Source organism: Chrysochloris asiatica, unplaced genomic scaffold, assembly GCF_000296735.1.
Source record: "Chrysochloris asiatica unplaced genomic scaffold, ChrAsi1.0 scaffold00027, whole genome shotgun sequence".
NCBI lineage: Eukaryota > Metazoa > Chordata > Mammalia > Afrosoricida > Chrysochloridae > Chrysochloris > Chrysochloris asiatica.
Genome location: NW_006408545.1, coordinates 6,526,607 through 6,543,407, shown reverse-complemented (window position 1 = coordinate 6,543,407; position 16,801 = coordinate 6,526,607). Strand labels below are relative to the sequence as shown.

Sequence of the window (16,801 nt, the reverse complement as noted above, 5' to 3'; positions counted from 1 at the left end):
CTTAGTCCACATTCAAATACACTCTGCCTAAGGGCAAAACTTTTTACATTGCTGGTTAGTGGTCAGCCAGAACTTAATGAGGCTGAATTTATGTCAAGACTCAAAATGGGTTTAGGGATCCCTTGGTAGTAAACCATAAGAACATAAAAGACCTCAACAGAAAATGTCAAAGGGGCAGCTTGAGAAGATAAAGTCAGGTATTATAATGAAATGTGCAAAGACCTGAAGTTAGACAATCAAAAGAGAAGAAAGAACTTGCTCAACATTTTTCAAACTGAAAGAGTTAAAGAAAACATTCGAGCCTTGACTTTCAATATTGAAGGATTCTTTGACCAAAATACTGGATGTTGCTGAAAGCATCAAAAGAAAATGGAAGGAATATACAGAGTCACTGTACCGAAAAGAGATGGTTGATATTCAACCATTTAAAGAGGCAGCATATGATCCAGAACCAATGGTACTGAAGGAAGAAGTCCAAGCTGCACTGAAGGCATTGTCGATAAACAAGGCTCCAGGAATTGATGGAATATAAATTGAAATCTTTCAACAAACTGATGCAATACTGGAGGCACTCACTCATCTATGCCAAGAAATTTGGAAGACAGCTATCTGGCCAACTAATTGGAAGAGATCCATACTTGTGCCCATTCCAAAGAGGTGACCCAATGGAATGTGGAAATCCTCAAACAATATTACATGCAACTAAAATTTTACTAAAGATAGGTCTACAAGCATACATTAACAGGGAACTGACCAAAAGTCCAGCCGGATGCAGAAGAGGACATGGAACTAGGGATATCATCACTGAAGTCAGATGGGTCTTGGCTGAAAGCAAAGAACACCAGAAAGATATTTACCTGTGCTTTATTGACTATGCGGCAACTTTCCACTATGTGGATCATGACAAGCTATGGATAACATTTCGAAAAATGGGTATTCCAGAACACCTGATTGTGCTATGCTCATGAAGAACCTGTACATAGACCAAGAGGAAGCCATTCAAACAAAACAAAGAGATATCCAGTAGTTTAAAATCAGGAAAGGTATGCACCAGAATTGTATCCTTTCACCATACTCATTCAGTCTGTATGCTAAGCAAATAATCCTAAAAGATGAATTATATAAAGAATAATGTGGCATCAGGCTTGGAGGAAGACTCATTAACAACCTGCAGTATGCACATGATACAGCTTTGCTTGCTGGAAAAGAAGAGGACTTAAAATACTGATCAAGGCCATAATCTTCACTTTGGGCTTCATCTCAATGTAAAGAAAACACAAATCCTCACAACTGACCAGGAATCTTACTTCAATAAAGGAATACAAAAATTTTAAATAAAGAAATTAAGCAACATAGTGCACTAGGCAAATCTGCACAAGACTTCTGTAAAGCGTTCAAGAACAGATTATCAGTTTGAGGACTAAGGTACTAAGGTGTGTGTGACCCAAGCCTTGATATTTACAATTGCCTCATATGCATGTGAAAGTTGAACAGTGAATAAGGAAGACCTCAGAAGGATTGATGCATTTGAGTTATAGTGTTGGAGAAGAATATTAAAAATACCGTTAGAGAAAAATATTGAAAATATCATGGACTGCCAGAAGAACAAACAAATCTGTTTTGAAAGAAGTACAGTCAGAATGCTCCTTAGAAGTCAGGTTGGCCAGACTTGGTCTCTTATTCTTTGGACATATCATCAGAAGTGACCAGTCCCTAGTGTTGGTGCCATCAAGTTGTTTCCGACTCACAGTGACCCTACATAGGGTTTCTGAGGAGCGGCTGGTGAGTTAGAACCATTGGCATTGTGGTTCCTATGACCTTGTGGTCTAGTGCTTATCCTACAGTGCCACACCAGGACTCCAGAGAAGGACATTATTCTTGATAAAGTGCAGAGTCAGTGAAGAAGAGGAAGACCCTCAAAGAGTGTAACAAGTCTGAGGGTGGTACAGCACTGGACAGTGTTCGCTCTATAGGTCAGTATGAATTGCAAATGACTCAAGGACACCTAACAGCAGCAACAACAACATGGGGCTACAGTTCTTAGAAGTAGTCACCACTGAGAATCTACTCAGTGAACACTTACTGAGCGCCTACTGTCTGTGTATGCCCTAGGCACTGGACCAGGTGTTGAGAATACAGTAGAGAGAGAGCCTAAGAAACCTCTGTCCTCAACATAAAGTCTTTGCTGTCTAGTAACTCTTTCCAAAAGGCCCCCTAGATTCCCTGACTTAATTTAAATTAACTCAGAGTTCTGTTTGTGCCACCACTACTTGCAAGAGGCTCTAGAAAGACTGTCATTTTGGGTTTCTGATGAACAGCAAAAGGTAAAAACATTCGCTGCCCTCTCCACCAAGGAGACAAGCTAAAATGTTAATCAGGTTACAGAGTGGGACCAATCTTTTCTGCCTAGGAGTCAAACTAGAATGTTAATCAGGTTACTGAGCGGAACCAATCCTCTGGTTTCCTTCTTGTTTTCAAACAGGTCTGCAACCTTACCCCTCCCCGATTCTGACCCCATATAAGTCTGCACTTCCCTTATATTTGGCTCTCAGAATCTCTGAGTCAGCCAGTTTAATAAAATCTGAAACTCTATTTCACCTCTCCTAGTGGCCTCGGTTTCTTCAACTACCGATCAAGAGTTGCTGCGACATCCTCAGGCCCAGGGCTGCTGTGACATCCTCAGGCCCAGGGCTGCTGCGACATCCTCAGGCCCAGGGCTGCTGTGACACTCTCGAATCTAAAACTGCTGTAACACTGACATTTCAAGGAGACTGACTGAGTCTTGGGTTTCAACTGAAAGTTGACCGTCGTTCAATGGGTGGAATTTGGGGTTGTTCTGGGGACCCCTGAAAATCTTCCCAAGAAGTCTTCGCAGGAACTTGGTGTTGGCCAGGCTTTGTAGGCTCATAGATAACTACAGAAACCTAGTTGTAGTCAATCAAATTAGTTTAGTTTTGCCACATGATGTATGTATACTATAGAAAATCCAGGAAGTTCAAAAATTGTTATTTATGTTTCCTGTACTTCCATCTCTACCCCCACCCCAATGTATTTTTTTTAACCATTGTCAGCAATATACAAGTACATCACAGTGAAGCCAACTGTTGATACGCTAAGAGGAATGCTAAAGGTAGGAAATAATACTGTTTTGACTCCTAGTTAGAACATATTTCTGTGATATTTTAGATTGATATGTATCTGGCATACTGCAGTAAGAACTATTCACTATGCCTTTGTCTGTGGATTAAAAAAATTTTTTTAGTCCCAAAGTGGGGAAAGCACAGATTGGCAGGCTCTGTTTTACAGATGGTTTATGTCTTGTACATTTTAAAGATTAAGATGGCATTTGAAGAACTTTCTAGCTTGTGAGAGCTGCTTTGGGTCTCAAGCTACCCCAGAAATATATTCCCCTTGGTAATCAGGGGTCCTTTGGTAGGAATCCTTGAGTAGATTGTGTGTTTGTGGTTTTGTTTGTTTGTTTTGCCTTCCCTTTTATGTCTAGGAGTCCCTGAGTGGTATAAAGGTTCACAGCTTGACTTTTAACCAAAAAATTCTATGTTTGGGTCCGTCCAAAGAATCCTTGGAAAAAAGACCTGGCAATGTTCTTTGGAAAAACACCAGCCACTTCTACTCACCGTGATTCAAATAGAGTAGATGCTAGAGTGAATTTAGAAATGATTTTAAGCTCAGAAAGGTTTCATCAGCCAGAATGTTCCACAGTAGACATTTCATTCACATCACTAAAGTAGAAAAAGCTATTGAACTTCTCCTCCTTCCCTCCAAAATCCTTCCCTGGAGTCTCACCTAGATTCACTTTCAGTAGTTACCATCTTTTGTGGGGAAAGATAATAGACTAGGTGGGTAGTAAAGTAGTGCTGAGGCACTTCTTGGCCTGGATCTCCTGGCCCCGCAGAAAACCACACCTTTGTCTAAGAATGTGCCTGGTTCATTTATCATCTGTCACTGAGTTTTGTCTGGGAACCAGAGACCAGAACTCTCCAGGGATAACACTTACATTCTTATGTGACCCTGGTTTTAATAGCATAGCCCAGGAATATCCCCTTTTTTATGCTAATTTCCTTCCTTTTCAAAGAAAATGGCCCTGAAAAATTCTGTAATTTTGTACAATGATCCTATTGCAATTAGCAAGCAAGGACAAACTCTTCCATTTGACTGAATTGAAAAACCATCTGGAAAAGGGACACGAGTCTAATGGCATCTGTAGCGTCAGCATTTCCAGAGATTGTTTATCAGCTTACTTCTGGGCCGGGATCTGGGCCCAGACTGGACTCCACTTCCCTGGCAGCTGACAGACAGTGGGTGGTGTGGCTGGCTCTGCCCCAACACCCCCAGGACAAGTTTTTATTTTCTGTTCGTATTGGGGAAATTAACTTCTTAGAAGAAATTATGTTTTTGCTTCAGCAGGGGCTCCTTAAGCACAGTGGAGATTGTTCATGTTTGTTTGTTTCTTTATTTGGTTGTATTATCTTATGACAGATTTCTCAGGAGTTAGTTTGTGGTTTGTTTTTCAATTGGTCTCTTTTTTCACCACTACAGGAATGACTATGAGGGGTGCAAGATTTCTTCTTTTTAACACCATACTTACCGTTTTAGGAAACACAATCCTTTTGCACCTAGAATGATAGCTTAGTTTCATCAGTTTTAAAACCGAAACCATATACCTACCTGAAATGACATGAAACAGTTTTTGGTGGGGTTTTTTTTTTTCCAGTTATGAAATGATCCCTTATTGAATGTTTGTTTTTGTAGTTCTTGACTTGAAACAGTTTCTAACCAAGCTATTGATGACTTTGTAATGCCCAAGAAGTCTTAGGCAGACATCCCAAAGCAGAGTGGTAAATTGCTGTCTGGATTGTCAGGTTGCCAGAGAACTAAGAGAGGCTTGGCACAGGGCAGACAGTTCATTCTTCCTGGCAGGGCAATTTTCTTTTATTCACACATGGAAAGATAGTTTCCTTCTCAGCTGCTAGTGGAACAGTAGCGGCTAACAGGGGCTGTGCTTGTTGAGAGGAGCTGGCCTATTCTGCTCCAAGAAGGCAGCTTCTGTGGGTCCTGGCTCCTTATTCCTTTTGCCAAAGACTCAGGCCATTAGCTCCTGGGTCTTGGTTTCATGTCTGATGCTGTTCCATTTGGTGTCACTGATAGATTTTTTTCCCAAATATTTTCCACATTTTTTTTGCCTAGTTGATGAACTGACTTTCTGTTGTGTCTAGTCTGATAGGAATTTATGACTACAAAGGGAGACCCAGCCAAGGATAGAAGCAAGGGAAGGTGGGAAGTTAGCAGATCCAAGTATTATAAAACAAGGAATATCACCAATAGTGATGCAAACATCTGCACAGAACTCTGAGTTCTAGTGTCAGATCTGCTGAAGTTCATAAGAAGTCTCTAAACTGAGGCAGGTTTATCAATCCAGAAACATTGCTGTGGTCAGAGTTAGAAGTACTTAAGCACTCCATTTGAGTTTCCATTGAAATTGTCTTTATCAAGATACAGCTCTTGTTCTCATAAGCTGCCTTGAATTGGCCCTAACTCGTGGTGAACCCATATACAATAAAATGAAACATTTCACAGTCCTGCACCATCCCAGTGATGGATTGCAGAGAGGATCATTGTGAGTCATAGGGTTTTCTTTGGTATATTGCCAGGTCTTTCTTCCTATTGTGTCTTAGTCTGGAAACTTCACTGAAACCTGTTCAGCATCCTAGCCACATGCAAGCCTCCATGACAGATGTATACATTTGCCAGGAATCAAACTCAGTTTTAGACCCTTTAAAAAAGTCAGGATAAACATTGCTAACAGTGAAATACATGTTTGGGCCTGGGGTTGGGGCAGGAAAGGAGGGAGAGGTAATGGTAGAAGATGTCATCCTTGGAGGAGTCTGGTTGAGAACTGAGAACATTGAGGATCGAATAAATGAATTTTTCAGTGTTTTCCTATTAATTTTCCCTCTCACTGCCAGTCACATTTTTCTATTTTCATCTCTTTTCTCTTTTAACTCTAGGTATGTGCTTACTAAGTTCCAGACTGTGAACAGGGATCTTTGATTTGTCAGACCTTCAGACAGGAAGTAATCTGGATACATTGCTGTAGGCAGTGCCACAGCCAATACCCAACTCCTAGTCCCCATCCTGGACTCCTGGTATGGCAATGTAGGAGAAGCACTGGACTTCAAACCACAAAGTCGTCTGTTCAAACCCACCAGCAACTCCTTGGAAACCCTGTACCAGGGTCGCTATGAGTTGCTATGACTCACTGGCCCTCCACAACAACAACATCCTCCACCCCAGACTAAAATCCCCTGCTACTGTAGGGGTCGTTCTGATTGTGATGAATCTATCTAACTTACTTTTAATGATGACTTTATGTGTTGAATCTATCTAACTTACTTTTAATGATGACTTTATGTAGAGAAGGATAGTCTGTCCCCTCTAGGATTAAGTTACAGTTTCTCAGCCTGTTATTAAGAATCTGAGGGAGATTGGTGCCTGTAGGGTAAGGGTTGATTAAAGGATTGTATGTTTATATTTTCTTTCTTTGAGCTTCTTTCAGAACAATTTACATGCCTATCATGATTTTGGGAGGATGCAACTAACTTAGAGTTTTACTATACTAATATATTTTTGGTCTAGGAAATCATATGTTGCTCAACAGCTTAGGGGGTCGACATACACTTTTACCTATATGTTTAAAATGTATATGATCTTTGCAACCTCTTCTTTCAACACTTTCATAAAATAAAAAATTTAAAAGGCCAAGCATCTACCTCATTACCTAATTTTTAGCTAAGCAGTGGATAGGAGATAGGTATATATATGGAGCAGGGGGTGGGAGAGTGGGGAGGGAGACAACAACACTAGTGAGGTATGCTCACCATGGAATAGTCAACCATTCAAAATCAAAAAGGCAACATTTACCTAAAGACAAAGTTTGGTTTTGGTTGGGAGGTTGGTTGCATTGGATTGGGACCCATAGGGAGGAAGTAGGATCCTTGTTGTTGCAGGGAGGGGATTGCAATCATTGAGATGAAACTTATTTGTTGAATGTAAAACTGGTGATCCTGTGTGTAAACCTGTACTCAATTCACAATAAAAAGTTCAAAACAAAACAAAACATGGAACAGCAAAAAAAAAAATTTACACAAAATATATAAAAATCCAGTCAGAATAAGCTTCAATATTCTGTCAATCAAAATGGAGCTGTTTTTACAGAGAGATAGAAACAATGGAAACAACTGAGCTACAAACGGAGTTGAGATGTATTTCAGATTAACATTATTTTCTGTTTACTGCGTGCCAACAATAAAGGTTCGAAATGCTTGATTCTTTAAATAAATTAGTTTTTAAATTACAAAAAAAGAGGCCAAACAAAATCTTTCTGATAATCAGTTTATGTCACAGCTTTTATTAGAAATCATGGAAGTGATACAAAAATTTAAGTAGAGATTATCATCACCCCAGTGTGGATATGCTATTATTTCCTCCTGAAAAACATTATTATAGGTTAAAAAAATCTTATTGTTAGCAACAAGTTACTGATTATTTCATTTTTATTTGTTTTGCCTGGGACAAAGATAGTAAAGGAATTTTAAACATAGGCAAAACAGGTATTGGCTAGTAGAAAATAAATACCAGGTAGTGTAAAAGTCAAACAGTTGACTCACTTTTTTTTTCTTTTTATTGTGAATTGAGTTAAGGTTTACAAAACAGATCATCAATCCTGCATTCAACAAATCATACATTTTGTTTCATTACAGAATTTCAGTTGGGTAAAGATTAGAGTCTTACATACGGTTTTCTGATAAATATGACCTGTAAGGAAAAGAATATGTCATGTACCACTATTTTGCTTTGTTTGTAGGTCCATATTGTAGAAATAAGACCATTCCCAGAGAACTCTTGCTGAACACAAGTGAAGTAACTGTTCGCTTTGAGAGTGGATCCCACATTTCTGGACGAGGTTTCTTGTTGACCTATGCCAGCAGCGATCATCCAGGTATAGCAGAAGACTCAACACACATCTGTGAACCTTTATCTGTTTAAGAATTCCTCTTGCTATATATATCATCATCTCTTGTCAGAACTGTGACTTCAAATATAGAATTAAGTAAGACATAAGGGAAGAGAGGGGAAGGCAGCATCACTGTAAGTAGGTAGATCTGAATTGAATAACTTTGCAGTACAACAAGGTAGATTGATCAGCTGATTTATGTGTGATAGGAATGATCTTTTTCTGAAGAACCTTGGACAAGCACATCTTTGGTGTAGTCCTCCTAACCCGTTTTGAGACCTGGCAATTCCCGTTCCCTTTCTCTCCTCAAAGGCCAGGTCTTCTAACCATGCCCCCTCTACCATTGCACCCACCTGGGAAGTACATGCAGTATTGGAAGGATGAGGAAGACAATATAGCATGGTGGAGTTGAAATTTGAATAGGAAAGAAGGGGGCATGAAAATTGATTGGAGAGAAAGTTGTGGCTGTCTGTCTGAGCCTCTTGTAAATTACTAGAGTTACCTCTATGTTTATTCAGAGTCTCTAGGAAGAGAAGCATCCAGAGTTTCTGCTCTCAGTGCTTTAATGGCAGAAATATGCTTGGGGGACAAACCATTCAATTCCCTCTTTGCCTATCTGATCATACTGTTCCTCACTGGTCCAGTATCGCCAGCAGTCACCATACATTGCTCCCTAGAATGTTGAAAAGCTGATGAAGAGAAACAATTACATCAAATGTAGGATATTTTAAAAACTATTCTGAGTAAATTAAAATGCGTAGATACCCACAGAACCTTAGCTTCCCCATTGCCAAATACTGGTTCCATTATGCAATTTACAAGACAAAGAAACTGAGCACCATCTTTTTAATTGTGTGGTCTTGATTGATCAAAGCCAATATGCTGTTGGTGGTCTTGATAAACATCTGGTTCTGTGGCCACTCAGATGCCACTGGCTGAATTGTTAAATTGAAATGTTCTGGGAACCTTCTCTAGGAACTACATTTGGGTTTTGAAATTGTTTACCTCCTGCCAGGGGAGGCTGTACACACAGCCATTGTAGGCTTGCAGCAGATAGCAAAGAACCAATGGTAACTTTGTCTGTTGAAAATAGATTCTGCTGTTATTCACTGGGCTACTATTTAAAAATCATTGGTGGTAGAAAAGAGAAATGAACAACTGGCTAAATACTGGGCACATTGTTCTCAGTTTTGATGTATTTTTAAACTGAGAAATCCAGATACCTTTTTAAAAACTGTCCTTTTTATTTAAAAAAAAAAAACAAAAAACAAAAAAACCTTTATTGAATGAGGGTCCTGACTTCCATTCTGTCTGCTAATCACAATTATCTCTACTTATGACAGATTTAATAACATGTTTGGAGCGAGGTAACCATTATTTGAAGACAGAATACAGGTAACTACGGTATAGTCGTCCACAGCTGTGATGCAGTTATGTTACTAAATGCTTTGTTTTACTTGGTGTTAACCAGATAAAGTGCTTTATCTGTACACGCACATGTGCACCCGCACACACACACAGTTTTAGTCAGTCTTCTTGTAAATAAAGAATAGTAATTGAAATGGCTTCTTCCAGAGCAGGAATTGGTTATTTTTTTTATGTTTTGTGGACCATGAAGTCTCTCTTGCAACAATTTAACTCTATCTTCACAGAGCAAAAACAGCTATAGGCAACACATAGACAAATAAATATTGCTGTGTTTCAATCAAACTTTATTTACAAAAATAAGTGGGGGCTCAACTGGGTTCTCAGGCCATAGTCTACAGACCCCTGAATGCACTATAATGCCAATGAGGTAACTGAATCTAGAATGCATCTTTTTTCTTAACCTGGGCAGTATTTGTAGTGATCATTGTAATTCTTTCATTTAGGAGAGGGCTCATTTTGTCTTTCCCACAAAACTTCTACCTTTACAATTGTGACAGTCACAATTAGTCATGATAACAGTTACTCACTATTGAGTCATAAGAATTTTATCCCCCTTTCTTTTAACCAGACCCATATAGACACGGAAGTCCTGGTGTGGCACTGTGGCTAATGTGTCAGACTGCAAAGTTATTTGAACTGCAAGGTTGGTGGTTCAAGCTCACCAGCTGCTCCTTGGAAACCCTATACAGGGTTGTTATGGGTCAGAATGGACTCAACGGCACTTAACAACAACAACAATCTAGACAAGATGAAAACTATACAGTGGGGAGAACCCTTTTTTTCCCACACACTATTAAACTAAACTCCCCGTTGAAACCTTGTAAGCCAGTCACTTCTTGCCTTTACTGCCCCTCATTTTAGGTAGCCAGTATCAGAGTTCCCCATCCCTATCTACCCTGTATACAGAGGAAATAGCATTGATACTTGATGTGATGACTCCGTCCTTCTCTGTTGGAATGTAAAGGTACTACCTCCATTAGTATAGGTCAAGTTCATCATATTGTAGCAATTTACTCTTGTTTCCTTTATCAAAAATTGTTTTGTTGTTGTTGTGGTTTTTTAAATTTTCCTCTAGTCCTGATTATCATATCAAGCCATCTGGGCTAGGTCAGATGGGTACTATCTGCAACTTGGGGTGTTCTTCTACGCCTCCTCTCACTCCATATCAGCTGGATGCTTCATTCTCAGCTGTTGCCCTCTGTGGCTATGTCCTTGTCCATGGGCTCAGGTGTTCCCAGGTCTCACCACACTTTGGACCAACCAGTCCTTCCTCATCTCTCTCTCATCTCCAGATCAGCAGAAGTCTGTGGAAAATGTTTGAACTCAATTCATTTCTTCATTGCTGCCTTTCCCCCCTTTCCACTCACCAGTAGACCAACATGGGTGCCAGCAAGCTTACATGCCTGTTTATATGTTCCCTTTGAGTTTCAGTCTTAGGGATTTCTCATGAAGGAACTTGATAGCTTGCCTTGATGGCTTCCCGGCAAACAACTTGCTTATTCTTGTAGTAGTCAGTCATGATGCCATTTTTGTTTTGAGTTTTTTTCTGATGATCTTTCTTTGAAGATGTATCTTCTGTCACTCTAGCTGTTCCAGGCTAGTCTGCTTGTCCTTTCTAATGAGAATGTTCTACCTCAGAAGGTTCTGGATGGGGCTCAGGATTTCACCTAAGGTCCTATACACTGCAAAGGCTCTTCAGGAGGTCTATTTCACTGGGCAAGTTCTAGAACCCCTTTTAGGTATTCCAATCAGTTTCAATTCAGTTTTGACTCATAGAAACCCTGTACAGGGTTTCTGAGAGTAGCTGGTGGGTTTGAACTGCCAACCCTGTGGTTATGCATTCAGTAACTTATCCTACAGTCTTTTTGTTAAGTGCTGTCAAGTCAATTCTGACTCAGTGACTCTGTGTAGCATTTCTGAGAAGCAGTTGGTGAGTTTGAACCACCGACCTTGTTGTTCAAAGTGACCTTGTTGTCCAGTGCTTATCCTACAGTGCCACACCAGGGCTCCTTAGTCTTTTTGTTGTTTTGTTAAGTGCTGTAAAGTCTGACTCATAGCGACCCTGTATAGGGTTTCTGTGAAACAGCTGTTGGGTTTGAATTGCTGACTTTGTAGTTCACAGTCCAGTTAGTCTTGTTAGAATACCTTAAATAAAAGGTCCATTCAAAACAGTGACTTCTGAGAGGATATACTGTTTGTTGGGATTCCCAAGGGATAATCTTGAAAGATTTTTCAAAGGACACAGAACAATCATAGGGACTTACTAAGAAGAAGTTTTAAGAAAATTGAAAGCTGCGTTGGTTAGGAAAAGTCCAGAGGAGTATACCACAAGAACGTTTTTCCCATCATGACAATGCACCTGCTCATTCTTCAAGAGTAGCAAAAGCTGTTGTGTGGCTTTCCTTAGGAAGCCTTATCCTGTCTTCCCTCCAGCCCTGATCTTGTTCCTTCAGACTTCCTTTTGTTACCCAAATCAAAGGACACTGGCAAGGAACATGACTTGTGTCCTTCAAGGATGCCAAAGCTCCCATTTTGATGTGGTATGAATTGAAGAGCACGGAATTCTTCAGGGAAGGGTGAGAGAGCTAGAAACTCCCTTCAGAAGTTTACAGACCAAGGTGGAGGATATGTTGAGACCAGTAGCTTTACATTTTTATATTTTTTGCAAATAAAGGTTTCTATGATTTTGTCCCCACTCATCTGTCAGTTTGTTGTACTGCAGCATGTTATAGATTTGTTGCTGTGGTGCTGGAAAGTATGCTTTTGATAACATTGAGAAGAATGGAAATTCTAGAATACTTCATTGTGGAATCTGAATATAGAACAAGAAGCAGTCATTTGAACAGAACAAGGGGGGACTGTATAGCTTAAAATCAGGAAGGGTGTGCATTAGAGTTGTATCCTTTCACCATACTTATTCAATATGTACACTGATCAAATAATCTGAGACACTGGACACTGTGTAGAAGAACGTGGCATTAGGATTAGAGGAAGATTCATTAATAAACCTGAGTTATGCAGATGACACAACTGTGCTTGCTAAAAGCTTAAGAGGACTTGAAGCACTTGCTGATGAAGATGAAAGAACACAGCCGTCAATGTGGGTTACAACTCAATGTAAAGAAAACAAAAATCCTCTCAACTGAACCAATAAATAACCTGATAACCTCAGAAAAGATTGAAGTTGTAAAGGATTTCATTTTACTTGGATCCACAGTCAATGCTTCAAACATAACAATTGTGAGGATTGCCCAAGACAGGACAGTGCTTAGTTCTCTTGTACTTAGGGTCACTGTGAGTCTGAATCAACTCGATGGCACCTAACAATAGCTGTCAGTGCTCATGGAAGCAGCAGTCTACAAATCAAGCAACGTATTGTGTTGGGCAAACCTGCTGCTAAAAGAATTCTTCAGTGTTAAAGAGCAAAGATACCATTTTGAGGACTAAGGTATGTCTGAACTAAACCATGATATGTTCAGTTGCCTCATATGCATGTGAAAGCTGGACAATGAACAAGGAAGGCCAGAGATGAATTGATGCATTTGAGTTATGGTATTGGTGAAGAATATTGTAACTACCAAGGACTGCCAGAAGAATAAACAACTGTCTTGGTTTAATTAGTACAGCCAGAGTGTTCCTTGGAAGTGATGATGGCGAGATTTTGTCTCACATACTTTGGACATATTATCAGACGAGACCAGTCTCTGGAAAAGAACATCGTGCATGGCAAAGAAGGGAGTCAGCAAATAAAAAAATTTAAAAAATCTCCTGTGAGATAGATAGATACAGTGGCTGCAGCAATGGGCTCAAGCATACCAGCAGTCGTGATAGTGGTACAGTGGTGAGCAGTATTTGGTTCTGTCGTGCATGGGGTCTCTGAGTCAGAGCTGACTCAGTGGCACCTGACAGCATGATTTTTAGCAGTACTTTTGTCCTGGTGTGCCACGGTATGATAAGCAATTGACTGCAATGTCATTTTTGAATCACAAGGTCGGTGGCTCAAATCCACCAGCCACTCCTTGTAAGTCTTATACAGGGTCGCTATGAGTTGGAGCCGATTCAATAGCACTTAACAACAGCAACAGCTTTCTGGCTTATCCTTGTATACCGACTACATCATTGAGACTCTTAATTTTCTAAAATCCAAACCAATTCTGAATTCGGAAATATATCTAGCTTCAAGGGTTAAGATATGGAATTGTAAACCTGTAGCCAGACTCCATGCTATTTTAATTTCCTAACTCCTTTTTTACTGCTGTAATACCCAGACTGCATAAAGTCAGTAAGAAAGAATTAGGAAACATTTGTTTGACTACTTCCAGTAATTAGATGTTTTTAGCCATTTAATGGAGTACTGGTATGGTGCTGTCGAATAAGCATTGGACTGCCAGCCACAAAGTTAGCAGTTCAGACTCATCAGATGTTCCTTAGAAACTCTATACAGGGTCTCTGTGCATTAGACAGGATTCAAGGGCACTTAACAACAACAACAACAAAATACATACATTTAATGTGTTAAGTCAGCAAGAGGAAACTGAGAGGAAATGAGCTATGAAAGCAGTTGCTATTTTGGAATCTGTTTGGTCTGGTACTTTCTGTTTAAATAAACCAAGTAGGTAAACAGTACTGTAAAATGGTAGATACAGAAACAAGTGCAGATGACGTTCATCTTCAAAGCTATCAATGTTCTCGGGATACTTGAGCTTTCTTTTTGCATGTTTTTCACAGACAGAGTTGCCCCTCGCATCCTCCTATTATATGTTAATGCCTGAAGGAACTGCAGATGAAGAAATAGAATCTAAGAGGGATTACATGTACTAATTAATTGAGAGCTGCATTGTCCAGTATGGCAGCCACAAACCACATCTGAGTCCTTACACTGTGGCTAAAACAAATTGAGATGTCAGTGTTTCAAACCCACCAGCCAATCCTTGGAAAGCCTACATAGAATTGCTATGAGTTAGAGCCAGCTTGACAACATTTAATAGCAGCAACAACACAGTTGTAAAATACACTCCAGATTTTGAAGACTTAGCATAAAAAAAATAATGTAAAATATTTCATTGATAATTTTTTTCTGTTCCATAAATGTGAAAAATTACTAAATTTGGATATATTGAGCTAAATAAAATGTATTAGTAATACTAATTGTACCAGTTAGTCTTTACTTTCTTAAACTGTGGCTACTAGAACATTTAAAATGATACATGTGGCCCAATTATATTTCTGTCGAATAGTGCTAGTATAAAGAAATCAGATATTACAAAGTTAGATAGCACCAAAAGTGAAGCCCCTCAAGTCCTACACTGGGAGAGAAACAGGATGTTCTTCCATAGTTTGCTTTCTATCCATAGAAAACATATGTATTTTTAATCATAGATCTTAAATATTGCTTTTTATGAAACTGAGATTATGCTATATCTATTGTTTAAAGTCTTTTTTTTTTCCTTAAAAATATTACTTGGATATCTCAGAATTAATTTTAATGCATTAAGGAAGCTGTTTGTTTAATGGAATCTTATGGTAAACTATTAGATAAAACTAATAATAAATATGTAACTTGTCTTCAGAGTACAAGGGGGCGTCAAAAAGCTTGTGGAAAAATAGAGCTAAAAGATAATGGAGTTTCTCCCTGAACTATTTGAAGCCCCTTTGTATCATTTAGAGCAGTCTGTTTTTTTCATGAATCAAGTTTCTGAATTTTCATTAAGGCAAGATATACTAGCATGTTGTATGGAGGAGAAAAATAATTTGTGTTTAAAGTGTGATCTAATACTTATTTAAACATAATTTAACAAAATATATATTCTTTATGTTCTTTTCCAGCAAATTCTGCCCAGCTGGCTGTAAAGACATAGCAGGAGACATTTTTGGGAATGTGGTGGATGGATACAGAGATGTAAGTAATTAAGGGCAACAGCATGGAGGGAATTAGAAGTAGTAAGTGCTTTTAACTCAGCGTAAATTTATTAGAGTAGAATCAAATCAGATATAAAACTCTGTTGTTGTGAAGTGCTGTCAAGTCGGTTCTGACCCATAGCGACCCTGTGTAGGGTTTTCGAGGAGCACCTGGTGAGCTTGAACCATCGACCTTGCAGTTCAAATGACTTTGCAGTCTGGAGCATTAACCCACAGCGCAAACTCTGTCAGGTAGACGCATAATTCTGTCTCCTCTGAGAAGAAATGAAATCAAATAATAAGTATAGAAACCAAAGCTGCATGTGAATTCACTCCTGTTTAATACCTTTCCAGTTAAGCATAATATATATAAAGTGAAAAACAAAAACTTTTCAACACCGAAGACTATAATCCCATTTAGTTTTTATAAGAGATTGTGGGTTTGTACCATTTTTATTAACAATTTATTTTTAATTCCATTTGATTAATAAAACCAAGAACATGGACACAAAAAAGGGACATTCTGTCTGGGGCCATGAAGCCATCTTCTAGTTTCCCTCTGCCCACCTCAAATCTCACCCCCATTTCTTAACACCTAACAAAACTCTGGGATATAAATGCTGTTATCAGAGAAAAGGAAATTGGGGGAAAAAAACAAACTTTTTTTTTTTTTTTTTTTTTATGAATTGATTGTGAAGGCTTATATATAGCAAGTCATCGGTTTTTACATTCACCAAATCATATACTTTGCTTCTTTGCATAGTGGCAATTCACTCCATGTACTAACAATTAATGAATAGCATTTACCTCTATTCACTTTAACTATTGAATTCCTTCCTGTGTCTCCCGCCACCTTCATCTTTGCTCTGCTGATCTCCCTCTTGTTGTTTATAGGTTGCCCTGTCACCCATGTTAACATGTGTTAACTTTTTACAACATTGATCTCATACAATGCTTTCCGTTTGTGATTGACTAATTTCACTCAGCATAATGTCCTCCAGGTTCAAACATGTTGTGAAGTGTTTCAGATTCATCACTTTTCGTCAACATTTTGTAGTATTCCATTGTGTGTATGTACCAAAGTTTGCTTGACCAGTCTTCTGTTGATGGGTGTTTTTGATATGTTTCCATCTTTTTGATGTGTTTCTTGTAAACAGCATATTGACGGATCCTGTTTTTCTTATGCGTTCTGCTCTTTAGGTCTCTTGACTTGTACATTTAATCCATTTATAGTCAGTGTAATTATCACTAGGTATGAATTGATGTCAGTTTTCTGTGTGTGTTTTTAATGGTGCTGCTGGATTCTTTGTTCCACATAATTTCCTATGCTGAGTTCATTTTATTTGTGGGTTTTCTTTTCATTTTCATTCCTGTTGTGTAAATATTTATTAATCCTTCTGATTTTCCTCCTGCTTATTTTGATGTGAAGATGTATTCATTTTC

General features: G+C 38.9%; 1 protein-coding gene across 1 annotated transcript in view; it reads left to right on the top strand.

Annotated features, from left to right (window-relative positions):
- The window catches only part of DCBLD1 (discoidin, CUB and LCCL domain containing 1), a 71,195-nt gene that overhangs the window by 21,446 nt on the left and 32,948 nt on the right, over positions 1-16,801 (top strand). The window contains exons 3-5 of the mRNA XM_006839974.1: positions 7,883-8,017; positions 9,376-9,427; positions 15,287-15,359. Of these exons, the coding sequence (XP_006840037.1) occupies positions 7,883-8,017; positions 9,376-9,427; positions 15,287-15,359 (260 nt within the window). The remainder of the gene's footprint in view (positions 1-7,882; positions 8,018-9,375; positions 9,428-15,286; positions 15,360-16,801) is intronic.